The sequence below is a fragment of the Antedon bifida genome, chromosome 11, assembly GCF_963402885.1.
Source record: "Antedon bifida chromosome 11, ecAntBifi1.1, whole genome shotgun sequence".
NCBI lineage: Eukaryota > Metazoa > Echinodermata > Crinoidea > Comatulida > Antedonidae > Antedon > Antedon bifida.
This window is the reverse complement of record NC_136236.1, coordinates 2,293,512-2,316,447: the sequence shown is the minus strand read 5'-3', so window position 1 is coordinate 2,316,447 and position 22,936 is coordinate 2,293,512. Positions and strand designations below refer to the sequence as shown.

Sequence of the window (22,936 nt, the reverse complement as noted above, 5' to 3'; positions counted from 1 at the left end):
CTATTAACCTTGATAAACCAAAATGATCAGTAAGCTCAGTCGCCTGAGCGTCGTGTTGTTGACAACATGTATGTCGTGGGTTCTGAGGTAAAGGTATCTGAGGCAAGAAGAGCACAATTTTTACTCTTTTTTTTGGCTTTCGCTACATGTATTTGATCGGCCTCAATTTTAATGTAAAAAAAGAAATAATTATCTTCGCTAGCAAGACAAAATAAAAAAAATCCACTGGCGCCAAATTGGGTTCACTTGAGCACAGTGTATTAACATACGAAAAGATTGAAACTTGAGTGACTTTATTTCTATTTTATATCACTTCTCCCTTGGTACCAAATTGTGTCCACTTGAGCACAGTGTTTTATACGAAAAGATATTACAATTTAGTGACTTTATTTCTATTTTATATCACTGTGCTCCACTGGGGCCAAATTGGGTCCACTTGAGCACATTGTATTAACATACAAAAAGATATTAAAATTTAGTGACTTTATTTCTATTTTATTTTTTAACTTTAGTTATCAATTCTTTGTAGTAAGTTTCTCTCTTTGACCCATGTCATGTAATGTACTTTGTAGCGTAACGGGTAATGCTCAGGTTTAAGTGCTCTCAGCTCTAGAGTGGGTTCGAACCTCTACTGATATTTTGTTTTTAAATGGAAAATTAATATTGTTTTTCTTTTATTTTGAAAGAGAGATATTTAGAGGGTTAAAAACAAAAGAAACAACAAAGTTGTATGGGTTCGGTTAAATAAAATAAAAAACAACTAAAATTAACAGTAAAAGTATATATCAAATATAAGTTTTAAAAGGTTATATAAATGAAATTGATTCCTTTTCTAAGAGAAACAATTGTTATCGTATGCACACAAAAAATAAGCAAACAAAAGAAAAGCCAAGTGCATGGTTAGCCTTGAAAGCTAGTTTCCTTTGTTAATTCTAGTATTCATATTTAAATGATCTTTCAACAACATAATAGATACAAAAATCACTATAAATAATTATTAAATCATAAATATTATGGTCAGATGTATTATAAACTAAATTTATGATGCGATAAGCTTATAGAGAATTTTACAACGATTCGTTCGATGTGTTTTTTACCTAATATAAAATCGTTCACTGGAATCGACATACATTCATTGTAATAGAAAATTTGGCAGTATACATATATAATTTAATATTTTGGCTATAAATGTACTCGCTTCGGCAGTACATATATTAAAATTGGAACGATACAGAGAAGATTAGCATGGCCCCTGCGCAAGGATGACACGCAAAATCGTGAAGCGTTCCATATTTTTAATAAAAAATTAATTTAATATTATTTTTTTTCGAAAATTTAACAAAAAAATGAAGTTAGAGAAATTTAAAGGAGGAACTATCAACTCGCGATTAAAACTGTTAGTATTATGTGTTTTATACTAATATATTCGTTAAATATTAATAACCGTTCATACATTATCGATATGTTGTTAATTTAATAAAGAAAAATGATGTAAAACGAGAAGGGGGTATAATTCTCAAATTTTATTCACTGCGTTTTTGAAACAAAATGATAGAGTTAAAATGACTTATGAAGGTTTAAACCAAACTTTGATTAAAGACTAGCATATTTTAAGGAATGAAAAGAAATTAAATATTGATATATCTTAACTAGGACCATAGAGAAATGTCTATGCTTAGACACAAACTTATATTAATTTAATATCAGAGCTATGTGGTACGACGGGAACTATTGAACCATGATTTACGAATAGAGGGGGTAGTTGTATTTTTTAAGATAAAAAAAGCTTTGTTTTCCCGCGCCGCGCCCTCTCTCGCCATGTTGATTGTTCGTTTGGTCAGCCTCCCTCGCCTGTGTAGTAAATAATTTCTATGAAAAACTTGTTTTTCCGATATAAATTGTGCAGTTTTACAATATATTTCACGTTATAAAATATCTATAACGTGTCTTAATTGTGTTTTGAGATTGCAAAATAAAATGGGGTTTTTAAAACTCCTGGAATTGGATAATTTTAAGTCCTACCGTGGCAAACAAACGATAGGCCCATTCAAGCCATTTACTGCTATTATTGGACCAAATGGAGCAGGTACGTACGCCGCCGCGGCGATTAGCGCCAAGGCCTGCCTATTATGTCAGGCTAGGCCTAGGCTAGTAAACTTATCCAGGACAGGTCGATGCTACCTAGTACTAAGTAGGTAGGCCGTAACTAAATAATGAACGTAATTTTAGGGAACAGTACTAAGTATTTACTGCTGCAGTGCTAGCCTAGGCCTAGCCTTGCCCTACTAGCTTTATTTAGCAAAATCATTTAAATTAAACTGAAGGCCTACATACAGTGCAGTGAGTGTACATAATAATTAATTAAAACTAGATACCTAGGCCTATATAAGAAATCCTTGCGTAATTTTAAATTGCTGCATAATTTAACCGCACTCCGGACACTTGTTTGTATTGTAGCATACTGCATTTTGTAAGTAAATACATCCTCCAGACATAAATTGATATTTTAAGCATTTTCTTTTCAGGGAAATCCAACTTGATGGATGCTATTAGCTTTGTGCTCGGTGAGAAAACATCAAACCTTCGTGTGAAGAAACTATCAGATCTAATACACGGCGCTCCAATCAATCAACCGGCTTCTAATCGCGCCACCGTGACAGCCGTGTACGCAGAAGAAGATGGTTCCGAAATAAGATTCACAAGGATGTAAGTTCTATTACTGCAGTAACTCAAAATTCAAAAATATTTTTTTATTTCAATAAAAATACTTCATAATTGGCAATTGTATTTATAACAATTTTTTCCTTGTCAGAATCATGGGCGCTTCAAGTGAGTATAGGATTAACAACAAGGTGGTGTCCATGCAGGCCTATACACAGGAGCTGGAGAAACTTGGCATTCTTATCAAGGCCAAGAACTTCCTTGTGTTCCAAGTATGTATAAAGCTCTGTCCACACTATCAAACTTTATGTGACAAAAACATGATGAACTTTATGTGACAAAAACATGATGGTGTCATATCACTACCATATTTGGGCACATCACACTTTTTTAACAAACTAGTTTAGTTTCGTAGTATGGTATTGCTCTTTCCACCTTACCTCAATTGCTATGAAACATGACTTTAATATTGACTTTTTTCAGGGAGCAGTTGAATCAATCGCTATGAAAAACCCTAAAGAACGAACAGCATTATTTGAAGAGATAAGTAACTCAGGTGAGCTGAGGGATGAGTACGAGAAAAGGAAAGCTGGAATGATAAAAGCTGAGGAAGACACGCAGTTCAACTACCACAAAAAGAAAGGAATCGCAGCAGAACGCAAAGAGGCTAAGCTAGAGAAAGATGAGGCAGATCGGTATAAGAAACTTAAAGAGGACTTGGTATGAAATTTTGCTTGATTATAAGCCCGTCTTGATTATAGTACGCCCATTTAGTGTCCAAGACCATCCTAAAAATGAAAACATATTTATTTAGAATATGCATGTAGATATTACACAAAAAGTGGAGTTGTGGCTTGGTCAGTTATGATGCTTGGCTACCAATCCCAGGGTGCAGGGTTCAAGTCTTGTCAGGATTTTTTATGACAAATTATAACTCCACTCCAGAAGACTTGTAAGAAGACTTTGTTTATGTAGAGCATCTTGCATATATGGTTGTTTGATTGCCCCCTTTAAGAAGGATAGTGAATGAATTCGCTTATGTTTATCCTTAGCAATTTGCCTATATATATATAATTAGGACTAATACTGAATACTCTAAATGAATTATGTACATGTCAGATTGAGCGTCAGAAGGAATACCAACTGTTCAAGCTCTACCACAACGAACAAGACATTGATCGATATCAAGATGATCTGAAAGATAAAGCACGCGACTTAGACCGAGCTACGCGTAAACGTGAATCGGTAGAAGATCAGATGAAAGGCAAGAAGCGGGAACTTGGACAGTTGCAACAAGAATTGGCAGCAATTGAAAAGGACATGAGAGAAACGGTAAGTAGTGGTTGCATTCTCAGCCTCAAAGTTGCAATAAATTCTATGTAAAATGGTCCTTGTAGGTATAGGCTGAGTTACTACATGTTGGTTCTATGACACAGGTTCTAGGCTGACCTACTGCATGTTAGTTCTGTGACACAGACTCACCTCCTAAATTCAAATGGTGGACCAAGTCAAATTAGACGACTGTGATTGGCCGTGTTTAATGTGCAATACAAATATTTTAGTCTTCTCGGATAAGAACTATAAACCGTATGTCCGGTGTACACATCTAGCTCATGTGCACTTTAAAGAACCTAGTACATCTTTCAAGACGAGTAGAGTATTACCCCGGTGTACTAGTATACACACACTCCACACTCACACACACTGTCACAGACACTTATCATGAAGGCCCCTTGATTGTCAGCATATTCTGTTTAGGGTCAACCTCTATAAATAAGGTTACATAAAATAAAAAAAATAAATAATTATAATAAACTGAAAACTACGCTTTGGTTACTTTGTTTGTTACAGGAAAGTGAGCTAAACAAAAAACGACCTTTGTACATAAAGTCAAAGGAGAAGACAAGCCACACCCAAAAGAAACTGGAAACTGCAAAGTAAGTGGTCATGTACAAAATGTTACTGCAGTAACTACATTTTACTGCATTAACTTGATTTTAGTTTATTCCAATGTATAAGTTTATGATGCAGTCACTGTTATTATAAGTATGATTACCCAGAGAACAGACCCATAGATAATTTTGACAATTTATTATGTTATATTTGATTATACATTTCTTTTGTTTGTTAATACTACTACCTTTTGTCAATAGAAAGTCACTGAAAAGTGCTAAGAAAGCCCATGAGGCTCACTCAGCTGAGATTAGCCAATTGGAAGAGGAGTTTGGTGCGGTGGAAAAAACGAGGGAAGAATGGGAAGAACGATTGGAAGAAGAAAGCCAAAGTCAAGGCCGAGACTTTACATTAGAAGACTCTCAGGTAATGTTCACCCTCTCAGGTAATGTTCACCCTCTCAGGTAATGTTCACCCTCTCAGGTAATGTTCACCCTCTCAGGTAATGTTCACCCTCTCAGGTAATGTTCACCCTCTCAGGTAATGTTCACCCTCTCAGGTAATGTTCACCCTCTCAGGTAATGTTCACCCTCTCCCAAAACCATACACCCTTTGTCTAGCCTAAATGTCATATTTTATTATTTTAAATGGAAGAATCCAGTCGAGTCACATGCAAGTTTCTACTGTCTACACCATGCTTGCTGTCATGAATTCATTCAATTTTCAAGCCACTTCCAATTCCAATTCCTACATACCTATGCTTTTCAGTGTCAATTGTTAGGTTTTTTTATTCTTGTGACAAAACAAACTATCTTGTATGTGAAACAAATATGTTGTGGATGTGCTGAACATGTGCTCTCTTACACCATGAGAGCTTGAGACCACCATTGAATAACAAGAAAAGTAAACCAAAATCTTAATGACCTTATGCTATCGATAATTATGATGATATTTAATTTTTAGGTTGCTGAGTACCACAGCTTAAAGAAAAAGGCTGGTATACGGGCAGCTCAACTGCTACAAGAACTTGAGAAGCTGAATCGCAACCAGAAGTCTGATCAAGATCGGTTGGACAGCGAGAAACACAGAAGAAGCGAATTGCAAGCGAAGATAAAACAGAAAGAACATGAGATGGAAGAGAACCACAAGCGATTGGAGAAACTAAACGAGTATATTCGGTACGTTTGTTTATTACATCCGCCAGAATAGCGAGAGGTTATGTGACTTGGGAACTAGATATTTGCCAAAATATTTAATTTACATGAAATCAAAAACATGTTATAGCTTCCAAATGTGATAGAAAAGGTTGCCTTTTCTCCCCTTCCTTTTTGTCTATATTTCACTCTATTATATTGATATTTTGATGCTTTTTACTATATTTTTTTATGGAGGAGTAAAAGAAACTTATATCTACTAGCAATAATAGTTATAATGAAGTCGAAATTTAAAAACTATGAACAAGTACTAATCAACATGTTTATTTTATTAAGTGAATATAATTTTCATACAGTTAATATAGTAATATTAAATAGTAGGCGTAATACAAGTATTATTGTATAATGTAGTGAGTGCAGTGCTTCAATCAGGGGCTTACATTTTTTAAATTATTGTGCTTGAGCTCAATTATAGGGAGAACACTGCAGAGATTACCAATCGCAGTAACAATTAAAGATATATTGTCCCCCAAAAACATGAACAATGAAGATTAATAAAATCAGAAAATTTAGACGATATATCTTATAATAAATATAAATAATAATTTCTTTATTTTATTCTTTTTTATATCCAGAACAAGTGAACAGGCGGTTGAAGATCAGAAGCGCCTGAAAGAAACCTTAGAAGAAGAGGTGCAGTCGGGCAGCAACCGACTGAAAGAGATCAACCAAGAATTGACGACCATCGTGGAACAGCTCGGAGAAGCTAAAGTTGACAAACATGAAAGCAACCGCAAAAACAAAAAAGCCGAACTGACAGAAAACTTAAAACGATTGTTTCCTGGTGTGGTGAGTGTTTTTCAAAACCGTTTCTTAAACTCTGTCTACATTATCGATCTAGTTTGACAAATATGGTAGTGATATACCCAAATATAGTAGTGATATCATCGTGTCTATATATGGTCACATCACATTTTTTTGTTGCATACAGTTTGATAGTGTAGACAGATCTCTAAACTCACAGAAATTCCAAATTCTTTCTTACTGATAGGAATGAATTATGGACACTGAACAGTGAAAGCATTTTGTACCAAGAATCTGGTTTTGAGGGAGTTGACCCTTGAACCCTTCAGGTTACTGAAAACAAAAATTAAAAAGTCATGAAAGTAATAAAGATAATTTTCTTTTTTATTGGACACAATTTGCTCACAATGACATAAATATTTTAACCTTTCAAGTAAACCTGTACAAAGTATCATTGAACTTTCGCTGCAAAGGTCATCAAAATTAACTCTTGTGTGTTTGAACTCTGACCTAATTTTTCTTTTCAGTACGGCCGATTGATTGATTTATGTGAACCAAGTCAGAAGAAATACCAAGTGGCAATCACAAAGGTTCTTGCCAAAAACATTGACGCGATCATTGTAGATTCTGAAAAGACTGCGAGGGATTGTATCCAGTACATGAAGGAACAACGCACAGACCCTGAAACATTCTTGCCGCTTGATTTCATTGAAGTCAGACCGACCAATGAGAAGCTTAGGTACGTTAACAAACATGTTTACAAGATTCTATAGTTTTTTTTATCAATAACATTTACAGTCAACTCTGCCAATATCGGATACATTTAGGGGCCGTCCAAAAACTAATTTTCCGCGAGTTCCGCGATTATATACCCTATTACTTACTCAACCATGAAAGTGAACGTCTCTTGCGGTAATGAGGCAAAATCATTCAAGCTTGATTTTCTCGCGGAACTCATGAATATTAATTAATATCGCGAGACTCGCGGAAGCCTTGCAATATCGCGGAACTCGCGGAAGTATTGCCGATACTGGAGAATATAGTGTTAACTCGTTTGTACGCTTGATTTTTACGGAAGAACAAATAATTGTATTTCAATATTGTTTACAATTAGGCCAAATAAAAAAACATACTTGTTAAGCGTCACCGCCCGCTCCTGATTATCCAGCCGCCTCTCTTTTTATTTTTATTTTTTTTTACCCATATACAACGGAAAGTTCAGCGGCCCGGCCCAGCTCCAGAGCAGGGCTCGAAATTCACGCTAGCAAACTAGCATTTTGCTAGTAGATTCTTCATAATTGCTAGTTGAAATTTCAAAACTAGCAAATATGTTTGCTGGGCTAGTGTAATTTTTGAAAAATACGTACTTTTTAGCTTAGCTACGCTAGCCGCCGATCGCTCTATGTCGACAACGGCAATTTGGTGAAAACAATTGTTTCATTTACACGCCGCCGATTTACGTCAAGAAAACGCGAATAGCACCGTGAATCATGTAATGTGTTAAACAGCAAGCCTTTTCCCCCAACACATTAAATCACGTGCATTTAGTACGTCGCTGAGATTACATCATCAGTCACGTGATTACAGAATACGCGATTATCAATTTAGGGATTTAACGAAATAAATAGTTTGCCTACACAGTGGTCGAAGCGCGTTTTTTATAGGTTCGTAAATTGGAAACACCCCATACATAATGGACTCTACCAATTTTGTTTACGATGATCTCGAGATCGGCACACCACGAGGTCCTGTTGGGCGATGGGTTTTCTTAAGCCTGGTTTACCTGTGGAATAATTACACACACTTTTCGCATCACAACTTTAAATACTGATTTACACAGCAATTGGCAAAGGATTCATCAAAGAAGAATGAATACGTTGAATAAAAATTCACTTAAGAAATGCCGTAAGCTGTTTTCAAACTATAAATCAGCCCACTGTTTAGTATTATTGAGACCAACATCATGGTTCTCGCGATAGAATAGGGAATTTCCTGGATAGATGAGTCGAGCGAGAAACGGCGGACCATGGCCGATGAGTGAGGCGGGGGTAGCAGCTTGGACGGATTAGTTAGCCTAGGGCCTACAATTTCGCTCGGTGGCAATTAAATTTAATGTTTTAATTACGTCTGGATATAAACAATACAAAACTCAATTTTGTCATCGGCAATAATATTTCATACATAGTCAATTTTGTTCTGTTTCGCATTTTAAAAGTTTGACGTTTCGTCAAAACGTCCATCGCGCAAAAAATATACCTCCATAAAAAGTTTTAAAAAAAATAAAAAAACCAAAAATATTTTTGTGAACTCTTGACAAAAGAAAAAACAAAACAGTTTGAAGGTATTAAAGCATAATCTTTTATTTTTACAGTAGTTACAATTATTTTAAGAACGATATAGTATATAAGTACAATGCATGGTATAAACTATCGTACACAATACACAGAATCCACTCTCAGTCGCAGCAACTTTGATCATAAAAATATATAATATTTTGTAATCGTATTCGTTTCCTTCGTGCGTGTTATACCTACTCAACGGCGAATATAAATTTCCCACGTTGTAAATGAACGTAGAGACACGATCCAACACAATGAACTAGGCCAACTAATAAAAATAATATAGCGAACGTCCAGTCGATCCAGAAACGATCCCGACAAAAAAGATCGTAAACAATTCATTCTAAATATAGTATCAGAACGTTCAGTCGGTCGCTCAAAAGGACTGCCGACAGAAGACCGTAATTATACAGACCTAGTTTTTTTTGGTCACATGGCATGAAACACGATACTCTCTGTTTATCAACTCGGTAGGAGGGGTGGCTAATTAAGATCGTGTACCTGGATTTTGTGTCACATGACATGAAACGTAATATAATACTCTTTTAGCTGCTCTAAACTGTTCCCACGATTCACATGTTTTTTTCCCTCCATCCAAATTCTAGTCGGGCATTTTCTTTACACATGTATTTAATAATTATTAAAAGGCCTATCTTAAATCTTAACATGGAATATATATTTATTTTGCATATTTTATTGTTGGTGTCCTAGCCTAGGTGTCGTTGTTTTTTATAATTCGCTAACAAAAGGTAGGATTAAATCATTTATAGTGTAGGCCGCCAAAACAATAATAATTATTATTATACTACTGTATGACGTGGGTACTACTAACTAGACTGGGCTAGCTGACATATCGGCTAGCTGGGCCTAGGAGGGATACTACTGTATACGAGATTATCGTCGTAAAAGGACCTAGTTGATTCATTAGTTCTGAATGTAATGTTTTTCCGTTTTAGCCTAGTCGTAGTTCCTGGTAAATTGTAAACATTTAATTAGGCTCCCCGCGGAACTCGCGATATGTGGGCGGCAACATTTTGATTGTTTATATGAATATTCATCAATTGCGTTCCGCGAGCATTCCGAATGAATATTTTTGTATCGCACGTTCCGCGGAAATGAGGTTCAATGAACTATGAAGGTAAAATCGCGGAACTCGCGGAAAATTAGTTTTTGGACGGCCCCTTAGACTGCACTGGTTTTCTGGTATTCAGAATGTGTTTTAATAGTAAAAACAAATTTGGAACCTTTTTAACCTCGGATTTCAGAGTCCAGTGTTGAGAGAGTTTACTGTATAAGATTTGTAAAATATAATTCTATTAACATTGAATAAAACCACAATTTAAAGATGTTTTTTTGGGTGTGGATGGCTAAGTAGTAAATGAGACCAATTGTGAGAGCTGTCAATTATTACCAGTTCTATTCAAATTTAATTTTCAGAGAAATCCGTGACCCACGAGGAGTGAAGCTTGTAATTGATGTGATTCGTTACGATCCTCCCAATATCAAGAAAGCGTTGCAGTATGCCTGCGGTAACGCTCTAGTGTGCGAGACTGTAGAGGATGCTCGTAAGATAGCATTTGGTAAGGGAGAACGCCACAAGGCTGTCGCGCTAGACGGCACGATGTTCCAGAAGTCTGGAATCATCTCCGGAGGTGCTAGGTAATTTGCTTTAAGACTATTTTGACAATGTAATATATTCTGCAATTTGTGTAGTTTTGTCAGGGCACTATTAAGTCTTAAGCTCTGTCTACACTATCAAACTAGTTTGACAAAAAAGTGAGATGTACCCAAATATGGTAGTGATATGCCCAAATGAGGTAGTGATATGACATCATCATGTCCATATATGGGCACATCACATTTTGTTGTCACATAAAGTTTGAAAGTGTAGACAAGGCCTTATAACATGTTATTCAGAAAACATTTTTAAACAAGTGTAATTTACCTTTTTAGTGATTTGAAGGCAAAAGCACGAAGATGGGATGAAAAGTCTCTGAATTCACTAAAGTCCAAGAAATCCGAATTGACAGAGGAGCTAAAAGAAGTACAGAAGAAACAAAGGAAGGAGTCTGAGTTGAACAATATCAGGTCACAGATCAGTGGCCTAGAGTCGCGCTTGAAATATTCAGTAAACGACAGAGAGAACACGGTAAGACAAAAAAGATTGCATTTTAATATAAAAAAAAAATTTTGTTTCTGCTATCAAATCTATTAATGAGTGGTTGGTATTCAGAAATTAATTTTTTTGTATTGTTTTATCAGCCTGATACGATGTAATTTTATGTTTTGTGTACTTATGATAATGATATGATATAATGATTTATTCTAAATCTGTTCTTACAGAAAAATAAGGTTCTTATGAATAACCAGAAGACAAAGCAAAAGCTCTTGCAAGAGTTAGAAGGTTTTGGGGTAAATATCAAGAATTGTACAATTTACTGTGGTAGGCGTAATGAGTGGGAGTAACTTAGACTGGGTGGTAAAAAGTTAGGCTTGGTTGTAGAAATTTAGGCTGGGTGGAAGGAACTTAGACTGGGTGGGAGAAACTTAGACTGGGTGGAAAAAACTTAGACTGGGTGGAAGAAACTTAGACTGGGTGGGAGAAACTTAGACTGGGTGGAAGAAACTTAGACTGGGTGGAAGAAACTTAGACTGGGTGGGAGAAACTTAGACTGGGTGGGAGAAACTTAGACTGGGTGGAAGAAACTTAGACTGGGTGGAAGAAACTTAGACTGGGTGGAAGAAACTTAGACTGGGTGGAAGAAACTTAGACTGGGTGGAAGAAACTTAGACTGGGTGGAAGAAACTTAGACTGGGTGGAAGAAACTTAGACTGGGTGGAAGAAACTTAGACTGGGTGGAAGAAACTTAGACTGGGTGGAAGAAACTTAGACTGGGTGGAAGAAACTTAGACTGGGTTGAAGAAACTTAGGCTGGGTGGAAGAAACTTAAGCTGGGTGAAAGAAACTTAGACTGGGTGGAAGAAACTTAGACTGGGTAGAAGAAACTTAGACTGGGTGGAAGAAACTTAGACTGGGTGGAAGAAACTTAGACTGGGTGGAAGAAACTTAGACTGGGTTGAAGAAACTTAGGCTGGGTGGAAGAAACTTAAGCTGGGTGAAAGAAACTTAGACTGGGTGGAAGAAACTTAGACTGGGTGGAAGAAACTTAGACTGGGTGGAAGAAACTTAGACTGGGTGGAAGAAACTTACCTACCATATACCACATTAACAAATATATTTTCACAGCCTCGTATAGAAGCAATAGAGGAACAGATAGCTGAGCGCTCAGAATCAATAAATGCCTTGAAAACCAACATGAACACTGTCGAGGATGAAGTCTTCACTAACTTCTGCGCCTCTATCGGAGTTGAGAATATCCGTCAGTACGAGGAGAAAGAATTGAGAGCGCAGCAGGAGAGAGCAAAGAAGAGGTTAGAGTTTGAAAACCAGGTGTCTCGACTTAAGAACCAGTTGGAATATGAGAAATCAAGAAATACAGAAGGTAAGATATTATTAATAATACCTTTCTTTTCTTAAATCTCTGTCTACACTATCAAACTTTATGTGACAAATATGCCCATATATGGACATGATGATGTCATATCACTACCATATTTAAGCATACCACTACCATATTTGGGCACATCATACCTTTTTTGTCAAACTAGTTTGATAGTGAAGACAGAGCTAAAGACTTGGTCTTCATATATGTAACATAATAATCAAGTGCAGATTATTAGTAAAAGTAATTATATATTATATTTTGTTTAGATGCTGTAAAGCGATGGACAAAACAGGTTGCAAGTGATGAAAAGGAGTTGGAGAAACTGAAGAAAGAAGAAGCTAACCAAAGACAGGTAAGAGAAACTAATTAACATCCCAAAAAACACATTATATTGAACTTTGACCTACTAATGTAATAGGACTGCATAATTTACTTAACATTAGAAACTTTGTTCTCACATCTTATAAACTGCTTTGAAGGCTAACTAAAAAATGTGCCCGAATAATAATGGTAGTGATATGACATCATCATGTCCATATATAGGCACATTTTTTTGTCGCATAAAGTTTGGTAGTGTAGACAGAGTTTACAGATAGTAATCAGAAATGAAATATACATAGCATATTTTATATATATTATATATAATATATTTTCCATTTCAGCTTATAGATGAAGATTCTGAGTTGATGACGAAGCTAAAGTTCTCCAAAACAACCAAGAAATCCCAAATAGAGGACAAAAACTCAGAAGTAGAGGAGATAAGAAAGAAGATGGCTCAGTGTAACAAAGAAATTACTGGTTAGTATCATGACACTGTAATGCATTAATAGGAAAGCTCTGTCTACACTATCAAACTTGATATGACAAAAAAGTGTGATGTGCCCACATATGGTAGTTATGTGAAGAAGTCATCGTGTCCATATATGGTCGCATCACATTTTTCAGTCATACAAAGTTTGATAGTGTATACAGAGCTTTAGTATTAATGCTTGTATTATCACTGTATGACATTGCTACAGTGGGTCTATCGTTTAGTTTATACATGAGTTTTGATAATATAATGGACTTATTTATTATAGCCATTCAGAAACAAACCACGGCTACAGAAACCAAGCTAGAACAGAAACGTGCGGATAGGCATAGCTTGTTAAAAGCATGCAAGATGGAGGATATAAAACTACCCATGCGTAGAGGAACGATGGATGACATCACGGAAGAAGCAGATGTAAATATCATTTTTTTAGTTCATCTGTATCAAATTAATGAAGTGTTATGTTCTCTTTCTGATCCAATATTTTTATATTAAAAATGCAAAATAATATTTTTTATTGAATATTTTGTTGATTTTGTTTTCAGTCATCAAGTCAGAATGATGACTCAATCACAGGTTTGGACAGCATGAGTAGTCAAGGGGCTCGAACCATTTACGCCAAGGAAGCAAACATTGTGCTCAACTACAAATACCTTCGAGATGAACTCAAAGAGGTTTGTTTTGCATTTTTGTAATAGTTTAACCCCTTTTAAAAGGACATCTCTGAGACCCAACAAATTGTACCCTGAATAGGTGTGTCCCCTGAATAGAAGTGTCCCCTGAATAGGAATGCCCTCTGAATAAGAGTGTCCCATGAATAAAAGTGACCCCTCAACATATGTAATTTATTTCTATTGTATTAGTATTTTAAAGTAGTTGTTTATTTTAATTTGATTATTTTATTTCAGCTTGATACTCACGAAGAAGTGCGTGAAATGGGTGAGAAGTTGACAGCTGAGGTGACCAACATGCAAGCAACATTACAACGTATCGCTGCTCCTAACATGAAAGCCGTTCAAAAGTAAGTCTGCCAACAAATTCATTAACATTGTATAATATTGATAGTAAATTTTAAACCAATCAAAGAAGAAAAAAAAATGTTTGAGATATGTTTTTGCAATTTTCTTGCTGTTTGTTTAATGTGTATAACAAGAACCCATTATATTACCGTATATCTTCGGGTATAATCCCACTTCTGGTCTAATCCCACCTCCTACTTTATGTCTGATTTCATAAACAGGCATATCCCCGGGTATGGTCCCAGTATTGACTTTTGGTCTGGATGTACTGTAGGCATGAGTTTTTACAAGAAATGCTTACCAATAATTTTTTTTCTGAACTCGGCCCAATTTCATGTTCTAGTAGGCTGGGATTATACCAGAGGATAATATATACGGTATTCAAAAACATTGCCTCTCTATTTTAAGGTTCTATATTAGTGCTGTGAGCCTCTTTCACATTTTCCCAGTTTTCTTTCAATAATATAAATGATTTATTCTTCAGGCTTGATGGAGTACGAGAACGCTTCCAACACACTGCTGAGGAGTTTGAGGCTGCGAGAAAACGTGCCAAGAAGGCTAAACAGAATTTTGAAATGATCAAAAAGGAGCGTTACGACCGCTTTAATGCGTGCTTTGAACATGTATCTACGCGTATTGATGAGATTTACAAGGTTAGCTGATTTGAATAATTAATTATTAATTAATAGTCTGATTGGTTACTAAGTATTTTTTCTTTTGATCTATTGGTAGTTGTATAAAAGTTATATTGGGGTAGGATACACATTGTAGATTCATGGTTACTAAAAATGTTAAAAATTATGCATGAAAAAAATCAGGAATATATAGACTTCTATTTATTCCTGGTGAACTACTTTTTGTTAATGTATTTGTGATTTTGTTTGTAGGCTTTGTCCAGAAACCAGAGTGCTCAGGCCTTTTTAGGACCAGAAAACCCAGAGGAACCTTACTTGGACGGCTTAAATTATAATTGTGTTGCTCCTGGAAAGCGATTCAGGCCGATGGACAACTTATCTGGCGGTGAAAAAACAGTCGCAGCTCTCGCCCTACTCTTTGCTATACACAGGTTAGTAATATCTGGATGATAGCGCCGTGTGTCATACGTTTTGAGCAGCATTATTAAGGAGCTTTCACAGAAGCATGTTAACTTTAACAAAATTTCCCAACATGCAACGTTCTAACTTTGGCCACTTTGTAAAGTATGTTAACTCAACTGTTTGCTGAACTACGCTGTTATGCAAATGAGTAAAATGTTGACGGCATCCGTTAAAGTTTGCGTGCTCGTGCGAAAGCTCCCTATTATTATTCCGCAACACTTTGCCTCTTTGACTTGCGTTACTATCGAGATCAAAGACTTCCCTTGTGTTGCTATAGTAACTGGATAAACACTGTATGTTGAAGCAATCTAAGTTTCTGCATTTGTGAAATCCAACAATTGTCTTTTTTTGTTTATTATGACAAATATTTGATACGAGAAGAAAAATAAATAAGTCTATGCACAATAATTGCTCTGAATGGAGAAGTCTAGTGATGTGCGCTATGTCGCCAGATTTTCATCGTTCGTGATGATGACAAATACAATTGTCTCCATGTAGTTGGTTGTATTTTTGCCCCGTACATTTGTGTATTTGTGTGTGAACAGACTAGAGACAACAGTTTTATTTATTTTTATGTTTTGATGTTGTCATTTATTTAAAATTCTTCTTTTCAGCTTTAAACCAGCACCTTTCTTTGTTTTGGATGAGATCGATGCAGCTCTTGATAACACAAACATCGGCAAAGTTGCCGATTTCATAATGGAGCAGTCACATGGTCACTTCCAGTGCGTCGTCATTTCGCTCAAAGAAGAGTTTTACAACCGTGCCGATGCTCTTATCGGCATCTTCCCAGAGGTTTGTATTTTGATTATAATAATAATATCCTGGATTTATATAGCTCCTAATGTGAAACCTCTACGCGCTGTAGAAAAACTAATACGATAAAAGAGATTCCCACCATGCCAAAAAAAAAAACCAAACCGAATTAAGGGGATACGCCTTCGTCGCTAACCAGGGATTGTTCTAATGATGTTGATTTATACATTTGTCAACAAAAATACTTTTATTTATTTTAATATCTAAATACTGTATTACATATAATAGGGGTTTCCTACTTTCTAGGAGTTTTATGTGGTTAATTTATACGATATTGTTTTGACTTTTAACTCACTTTGTAACATGACCACAGCCATTTTTGATAATCAAATAATTATCTTAATTTTTTTTTGCAGCAAGGAGAATGTACAATAAGTAACACTTTGAGTGTTGATCTAACTCAGTACCCTGATGCACCACTCTCTCCCACCGGAGCACGCTAAGCCTTAGATTGTTCCAAGAAGCCAGGCCAGTCCATTCTTTACTTTGTTCACTGTTTTCTGTTTTTAAAAAAAATTCCATCATGTTTTGATGGAAATAAAATAATGTTGTAAATTGTTTTTTAAAAGTTTTATTGTTATTAACTGATGCGCAAGGATTTGTTCAGTGATTGATCTTACACTCTACACATATTAGGGAGTTTTTGATTTGCGATAACCAAACTATGTCGTGTTAATTCTTTCTTTCTTCTTTCAACTTTATTCAAATCATACAAACAATACAATATGTGAAAAGGAGCCAAAAATAGCTTTTGCTAATCGAGGATTGACTCCTCTCACAAAAAAATAAATTAGTCAAAATGCATAAATTTTGATCTAACAACAATAATTCAATAAGAAAGAAACAACAACTATATAAAAGAAATAAAGTAAACAAGGGCTAATATTAATGTTTTATTTAAATCTTGTGCGCATGCAAGAACATTGGGACATGCTCCCATGTTTCTAGGTCCAGACAATGGCCGATGGCACATCAATTGACCTAGTTAGGTTGTCAATCATAGCAAATCAAAAGCACCCTAATATAGCACAGTGTTGTGTTCTGTAGTTACAGATTTTTCAATATTCTTCATTACTTTTCACCTCAACACTCTTTTCTGATATTTTATTCACTTGTACAAAACGAACTGTAAACTGGAGTCAGCTGTATATAATTAATAATGTCCAATAAGTTCTCTTGTAAAAAAAGTTATGTCCTCAAAGTGGCATCTAGTAAGTTGGTCTATTTCAAACTTGAAACATTAAATCTATCTGAGGAATTAAAAAAGTCAGACAGACAAGTAACTGTTAAATAGCGTCAACTGTACATAATGAAAAAAAGTTCTCTTGTAAGTTATGTTTTAATTTTGCAGATTTTTTTCAAGTTATTAGTAATACACATTTGTATTAACATGTATAAAATTAATAATTCACTAGATCCTGCAAATTAAATATTTAGACTGGTGTGAAGTTTCTTATTAATAACATTTTACTATTTTCAGGCACAAAATTGGCCACTGGGTTGCCAATGGAGAAGCTTATAAATGTTAGTGTTACAGAATTAGAATGTTTTTGTAGACTTTACAATTGTAATTGTATTAAAAAGCATGAAAATAAAAGATATTGTCATTGTGATTTTTTTGTACAATTTTTTACCTCTATAATAATGGTGTCTTTTATAGCGCTTAATACAATGTTTCTAAGCATGTTGCACACACAAAAACAATCCATAGAAATATTAAAGTTATTGATTGAAATAAATATTTATACTGGGTAACCTCTTCAGTCAAAGACTGGTCTCCCAGGGGGCCCAGTTGGTGATCAGTGGCTGTGATGTACTAATACACCGGGGTAACCGTCTCGAAAGATGTACTAGGTTCTTTAAAGTGCACATGAGCTAGATGTGTACACTGGACCTACGGTTTATAGTCCTTATCCGAGAAGACTCGTTCTACCACCAGAACCATGGAGTGAGTGAGCCTCGAACCCCTGCCGATGTTATGGCTACGTAATTACGGTTCCACTGTCTTAACCGCTCGGCCACTCACTCACTAACCACGATTAGCAGTATACAATGAACTATATGTATACTAATTTCAGTTAGTAAAATCATCCTTTATTTCAAATAAAAAAACATAAGAATGTAACAGACATCCCAGGTCACAGCTTGGAGGACCAAGCATATGCAGGGCAAAACAAGACAACAAATACAAAATACTAAAATAAGAAGAAATAGTAGAAAGCACATCCAAAAGGCATTAAATTCAGATTGCTATAAAAACAAAATTACAGTTAAAAATTACATTATTAAGGTCGGTTTAAAGCGGGCATTCCATATGGATAGCTACATTCCAATGCCGTTTTGCTTACTTAATAAAATTATGTAAAAAATAATGTTTAAAATAGGAAAGTAAATTCCATGAAGTTGAAATCACAATTTTTTTTTTTGTGGTCAATTTTTCTAGGTTTATGACAAGTTGTCTCGGGGGGAATGCGATAGTAATCATAGTCTGTATCAGTATCATCCGCTATTACCCTTCTTGCACTTCCTATTGTAGTTAATTGGGAAGGAAATTGTCATCAAAGACTCTCCATTGTTTGAAACTAATACAGGAAAAGTGTAATATATTTACAACTTGTGAATTGCCGATGCTGTAACTGTAACCTTTGTTTTAAGTTATGTCTTAGAAGTTGACACAAAGATGTGTGATTACTGGATAAAGGATTTTGATTTGTAATGCGCTTTCTAAAAGGAAAACCGTCCAAGCCCATAGCCACCCAGGGAGTTTGAAACCCCCTTTTTCCTGTAGTGCTTGTTTCAAGAGAACAGCCAATAGCAGAAGTGATATTAAGTAGGCATACTAGCCCTGCTTGTGACGAATATTTCCCCTGGCTTGCCTTCTTAAAACCTGAAAACTCATTCAAATGATTCTAATTAAAAATACCGAACATTTGGGTTTGTAAATTCACCATAAACCTTCTTTGAGTAATAGCCAAATTAGTAGGTTAAAACACTCATCTCTTGGGCTGGATAATAATAATAAACGGATTTATTCTTGAATTCTCCTGGGTTGTTGTACTCCATCGGTTGTAAGAAATTGGCATGAGAAATATTTGTACACAGAAATAAATTGCTGCATTATTCCCTGTGGTGGAACAATCTAAATTTAACATATATAGTTCATGTAAAGTATGTTAATTGGTGACTTACATATTAAGCTCTGTCTACACTATCAAACTTTATGTTACAAAATAATGTGATGTGCCCATAATATGGATGTGATGATGGCATATCACTACCATATTTGGGCACATCACTACCTTATTTGGGAAAGAAACATTTGTAAGAATTTATATAAAAAAAGCTGATAAATGGACGGTTCAGTCTCCTAACAAGCTATAAGCTATAACCAATCCCATGGCTTATAGGGCGGGCTTACAGGGCAGCTTACAGGGTGGGCTTATACCAGAGGACTACAGCGGAGTTGCTGATGAAACCTCATGGGATAAAGTTACTCCCTGTATGGAGGAGGGGTAGAAGATTTGGTGGGTTTCTATTAATTTGTCTGTACAGGGTATTCATTTGACTGTACAATGTATTCACATTAAAATAAGTGCAAATTCTTTTTCAACTTGTGTGGTGTGTTGTATAATTGCTAACCACCTCCTCTAAGCAACACAACTAACTACGTCCCAGTATACTTAAATTAACGCTAATTTTATCACACAGTGAGATGTGTTAGTGTAAGGATGGTGCTGTATGTGGACGTAGCAATCAGCAGTGTACTGGGTCAATATCTAGGTCACTCGTACACACCATGATAAATGACCTATAAAAACACAGCTGACGGCTCCACATTTACTGCAAAATGAGACTCTAATATGTGATATTCTTTAGTTTCGTTGCTCCATTGATATCACAGCCGTGACCTTATTCTTTTGTCCCGTTAAATTGCATTAATAAGTTTTATTTTATTAATTTGAAGAATTTAAAGGTCGCATATTTAAATATTAGGTCATACTATGTGACCCTATTATATACGGTATTCAGGTGAATTGAGAAATTGACCCTTATGTCCACCTGTGCAGGTGGCCACAGAGTAACAGTGTTAAAACTAAATTTACAAATATTTTATATTCATTTTTCACCTGCACAAGTTTAACCTTATTAAGTTTTCACAAATACTAATTTTCAATTTCATAAAATTCATATTCAATCAATTTGTAAATTTAGTTATAAATTTATTTTAAATTAGTGGTTATTATTAAGATATACAGATGTAAATGGCACAATTATGACAAAACCTCCAAACATTCAATATCGTACAGCGCTTAATCCAATATGAGCTCATTTGCATTTAGGTGGTTTAATCCAATATGAGCTCATTTGCATTTAGGTGGTTTAATCCAATATGAGCTCATTTGCATTTAGGTGGTTTAATCCAATATGAGCTCATTTGCATTTAGGTGGTTTAATCCAATATGAGCTCATTTGCATTTAGGTGGTTTAATCCAATATGAGCTCATTTGCATTTAGGTGGTTTAATCCAATATGAGCTCATTTGCAATTAGGTGGTTCATTAACTCCAGGGAATATTCGTATCATATATTTTGATAAACTTGTAAACATCACAGTTGAAGCAAAGTCATTGACAAATCCGATTTATTTCAGCATTGAATTTACTATTTTGAAGTTCCTAAAGCTCTATCTACACATGTACCTAAATATCATGGTAGTGATATGCTTAAATGGGTTTTGAGTGGATTTGGTAGCTTTTAGATTCACCAATTAGTTTCCTAAACACTTCATTTCTTATTATTATTGATTGATTGATTGATGTTTGGTATTTATTTCAGTTATTTGCAAAGTTAATTTTAGTAACCATCTCAAGTTTGTAAATTACAAACAAGATGAAGAAACTATAATAATATTTATTCGGCAAAAGTTGACAATTTACATTTCATCTTGCCAGGAGCAAGTAATAGGCATGAGCCCAAACAGAAAACTGCTCTTACTCCATCACTATGTATGTATGTACCAAATAAAACAAACATTACGTAAATCTACTTGAGGTTGGTTAAATTTAGATATAGTAAATTTTTAATTGGCAGTGGAGGTCTTTTGTCTCTTGGTAGCATCAACCCTAGACCTCACCTCTATCCATCCTACCTCCTCTGAGCCAGCCCAATAATGTTTGGAATTTCTCAGTTTAAAACCCACAAAGCTAACACTAAATTTTCTATCTTGAATCATCGTGTAATTTTGTTTTCTTTCTATTTGCTCTACCGGTGTGAATCAAAGAATTTTTCACACCTTTTGGGGAGATGTTAGCTACCTTAGGCCGTGGTGGTGGTGATGTCTGCCGAGCCTGGTATGCAAACGAGTTGGAAGGCTTTGGGGACAAGCGGGCTAGCCATTCAATATACCGACTGCTGGGTAGATATTCTAAGAATTTAGGCCATGGAGAGAACGTTTGAGTTAAATGGTAAGATTCTAGGCCCTATGGGGCTGAATATCGTGTAATGAAGCAGTAGAAATGAGAAATTAGAAGAGGGAGTACCAACATAATATTATCATTTCCTTGTTTATGTTTTGTCGCGCATAGTTAAAATATTAATAGCACATTTATTTAAAAAATTGTTTTGATTTTTTTGTTTTGACATATTTTGAGTGGAAAAAATGTTTGCTTGTGGACAATGTAATCCCTAAAATGAACCAAAACAATTTTGTGTAATATTGGTAGTGTATTGAACATTACTGACATCCACACAGTGAATAATTGCACACATAATTTTAGGGAAAAAAAAGTATGCTTGTGGACAAACAAAAAAATTGTCCACAAGCATTACTTTTTGTTTGTAATTGCAATTATAATAAAATAAATACAAAAATATAAATATAAAAATACATTTTTTTTTGTTTCATTTTAGTGATTAAAATGAAACAAAAAATGTGTATTTATTTCTTTTTTTTCAATTGTAATATTGGTAGTGTATTGGACATTACTTACAGTCAATAATTTCACACAAAATGTACAGTAGTGTATTTGGTAAAAAGCAAAATATGCTTCTGGATAAAGTGTGTTTTTATACTGAATCTGGAATATTTCTTGAAACAAGTTATTAAAAGTTGTTTCTGGGAATGACAGACACTTTTGTCTGCGAACTAAATCAAATTAAATTGACTATAAACAGAAAAAGTCACTTTTATGAGATGGTGTTACACTTCTAGAAAACGTGTCGGGTTATGAAGTCTTATAAGTCCAAAGGCGTTAAAACTGAAATATTAACAATAACAACAGCTGTAAGAACACTATATTATAGAATATTAAGACTGACACTAATGTGTAACTATTTAATAAATGTCACTTGTCGAATAGCTTTGTCACACAAAGTGACACATAATTTGTCATTACTCTTATTTAACAGTTTTTTTTCATGTTTGTAACGGAGTATGTTTTCTATAATAATTTTTTAGTAAGATCGTGTTATAAGTTCTGTCTACACTATCAAACTTTATGTGACAAAAAAATGTGATGTGCCCATATATGGACATGATAATGACTACCATATTTGGGCATATCACCACTATATTTGGGCACATCACACTTTTTTGTCAAACTAGTTTGATACTGTAGATAGAGCTTTACCCTATGGTATGATAAATTTGATTAATTTTTTAATTCATGTTATTGATGAGTTGATAGATGTCGATCAAACGTCAAAAATAATTGATACTATGACCTTTGATAAGGAAGCCAATGAAACTCATTGTCCAACATAAACAATTATTACAAGATAATAAGAATTGATAAGATAAACAATTTACATAATTCTTTCAGTCGACTCCCAATACCG

The 22,936-nt window shown here is 34.9% G+C and overlaps 1 protein-coding gene and 1 non-coding gene across 2 annotated transcripts; both read left to right on the top strand.

Annotated features, from left to right (window-relative positions):
- The first annotated feature begins 1,190 nt into the window (after positions 1-1,190).
- On the top strand, positions 1,191-1,297 carry LOC144856599 (U6 spliceosomal RNA). Its single transcript, XR_013614946.1, has one exon. It is a non-coding gene; the product is annotated as a U6 spliceosomal RNA (small nuclear RNA).
- A 521-nt stretch (positions 1,298-1,818) lies between these two features.
- LOC144856581 (structural maintenance of chromosomes protein 1A-like) lies at positions 1,819-16,688 on the top strand. Its single transcript, XM_078714604.1, has 23 exons — positions 1,819-2,086; positions 2,526-2,706; positions 2,813-2,933; positions 3,145-3,381; positions 3,781-3,993; positions 4,513-4,598; positions 4,815-4,980; positions 5,518-5,732; positions 6,344-6,557; positions 7,040-7,251; positions 10,289-10,510; positions 10,805-11,000; positions 11,195-11,263; positions 12,099-12,354; positions 12,624-12,709; positions 13,020-13,155; positions 13,437-13,582; positions 13,714-13,842; positions 14,077-14,189; positions 14,672-14,840; positions 15,075-15,253; positions 15,899-16,079; positions 16,457-16,688. Exons 1-23 carry the CDS (start codon positions 1,978-1,980, stop codon positions 16,541-16,543), a joined length of 3,723 nt encoding a protein of 1,240 aa, XP_078570730.1. The 5' UTR covers positions 1,819-1,977; the 3' UTR covers positions 16,544-16,688.
- Positions 16,689-22,936: the final 6,248 nt, after the last annotated feature.

Coding starts and splice junctions, on each gene's coding strand:
- LOC144856581 (XM_078714604.1), top strand. CDS start 1,978: ATGGGGTTTTTAAAACTCCTGGAATTGGATAATTTTAAGTCCTACCGT. Junction 12,355..12,623: donor GAAATCAAGAAATACAGAAG/GTAAGATATTAT, acceptor TATTTTGTTTAG/ATGCTGTAAAGCGATGGACA. Junction 12,710..13,019: donor AAGAAGCTAACCAAAGACAG/GTAAGAGAAACT, acceptor TTTCCATTTCAG/CTTATAGATGAAGATTCTGA.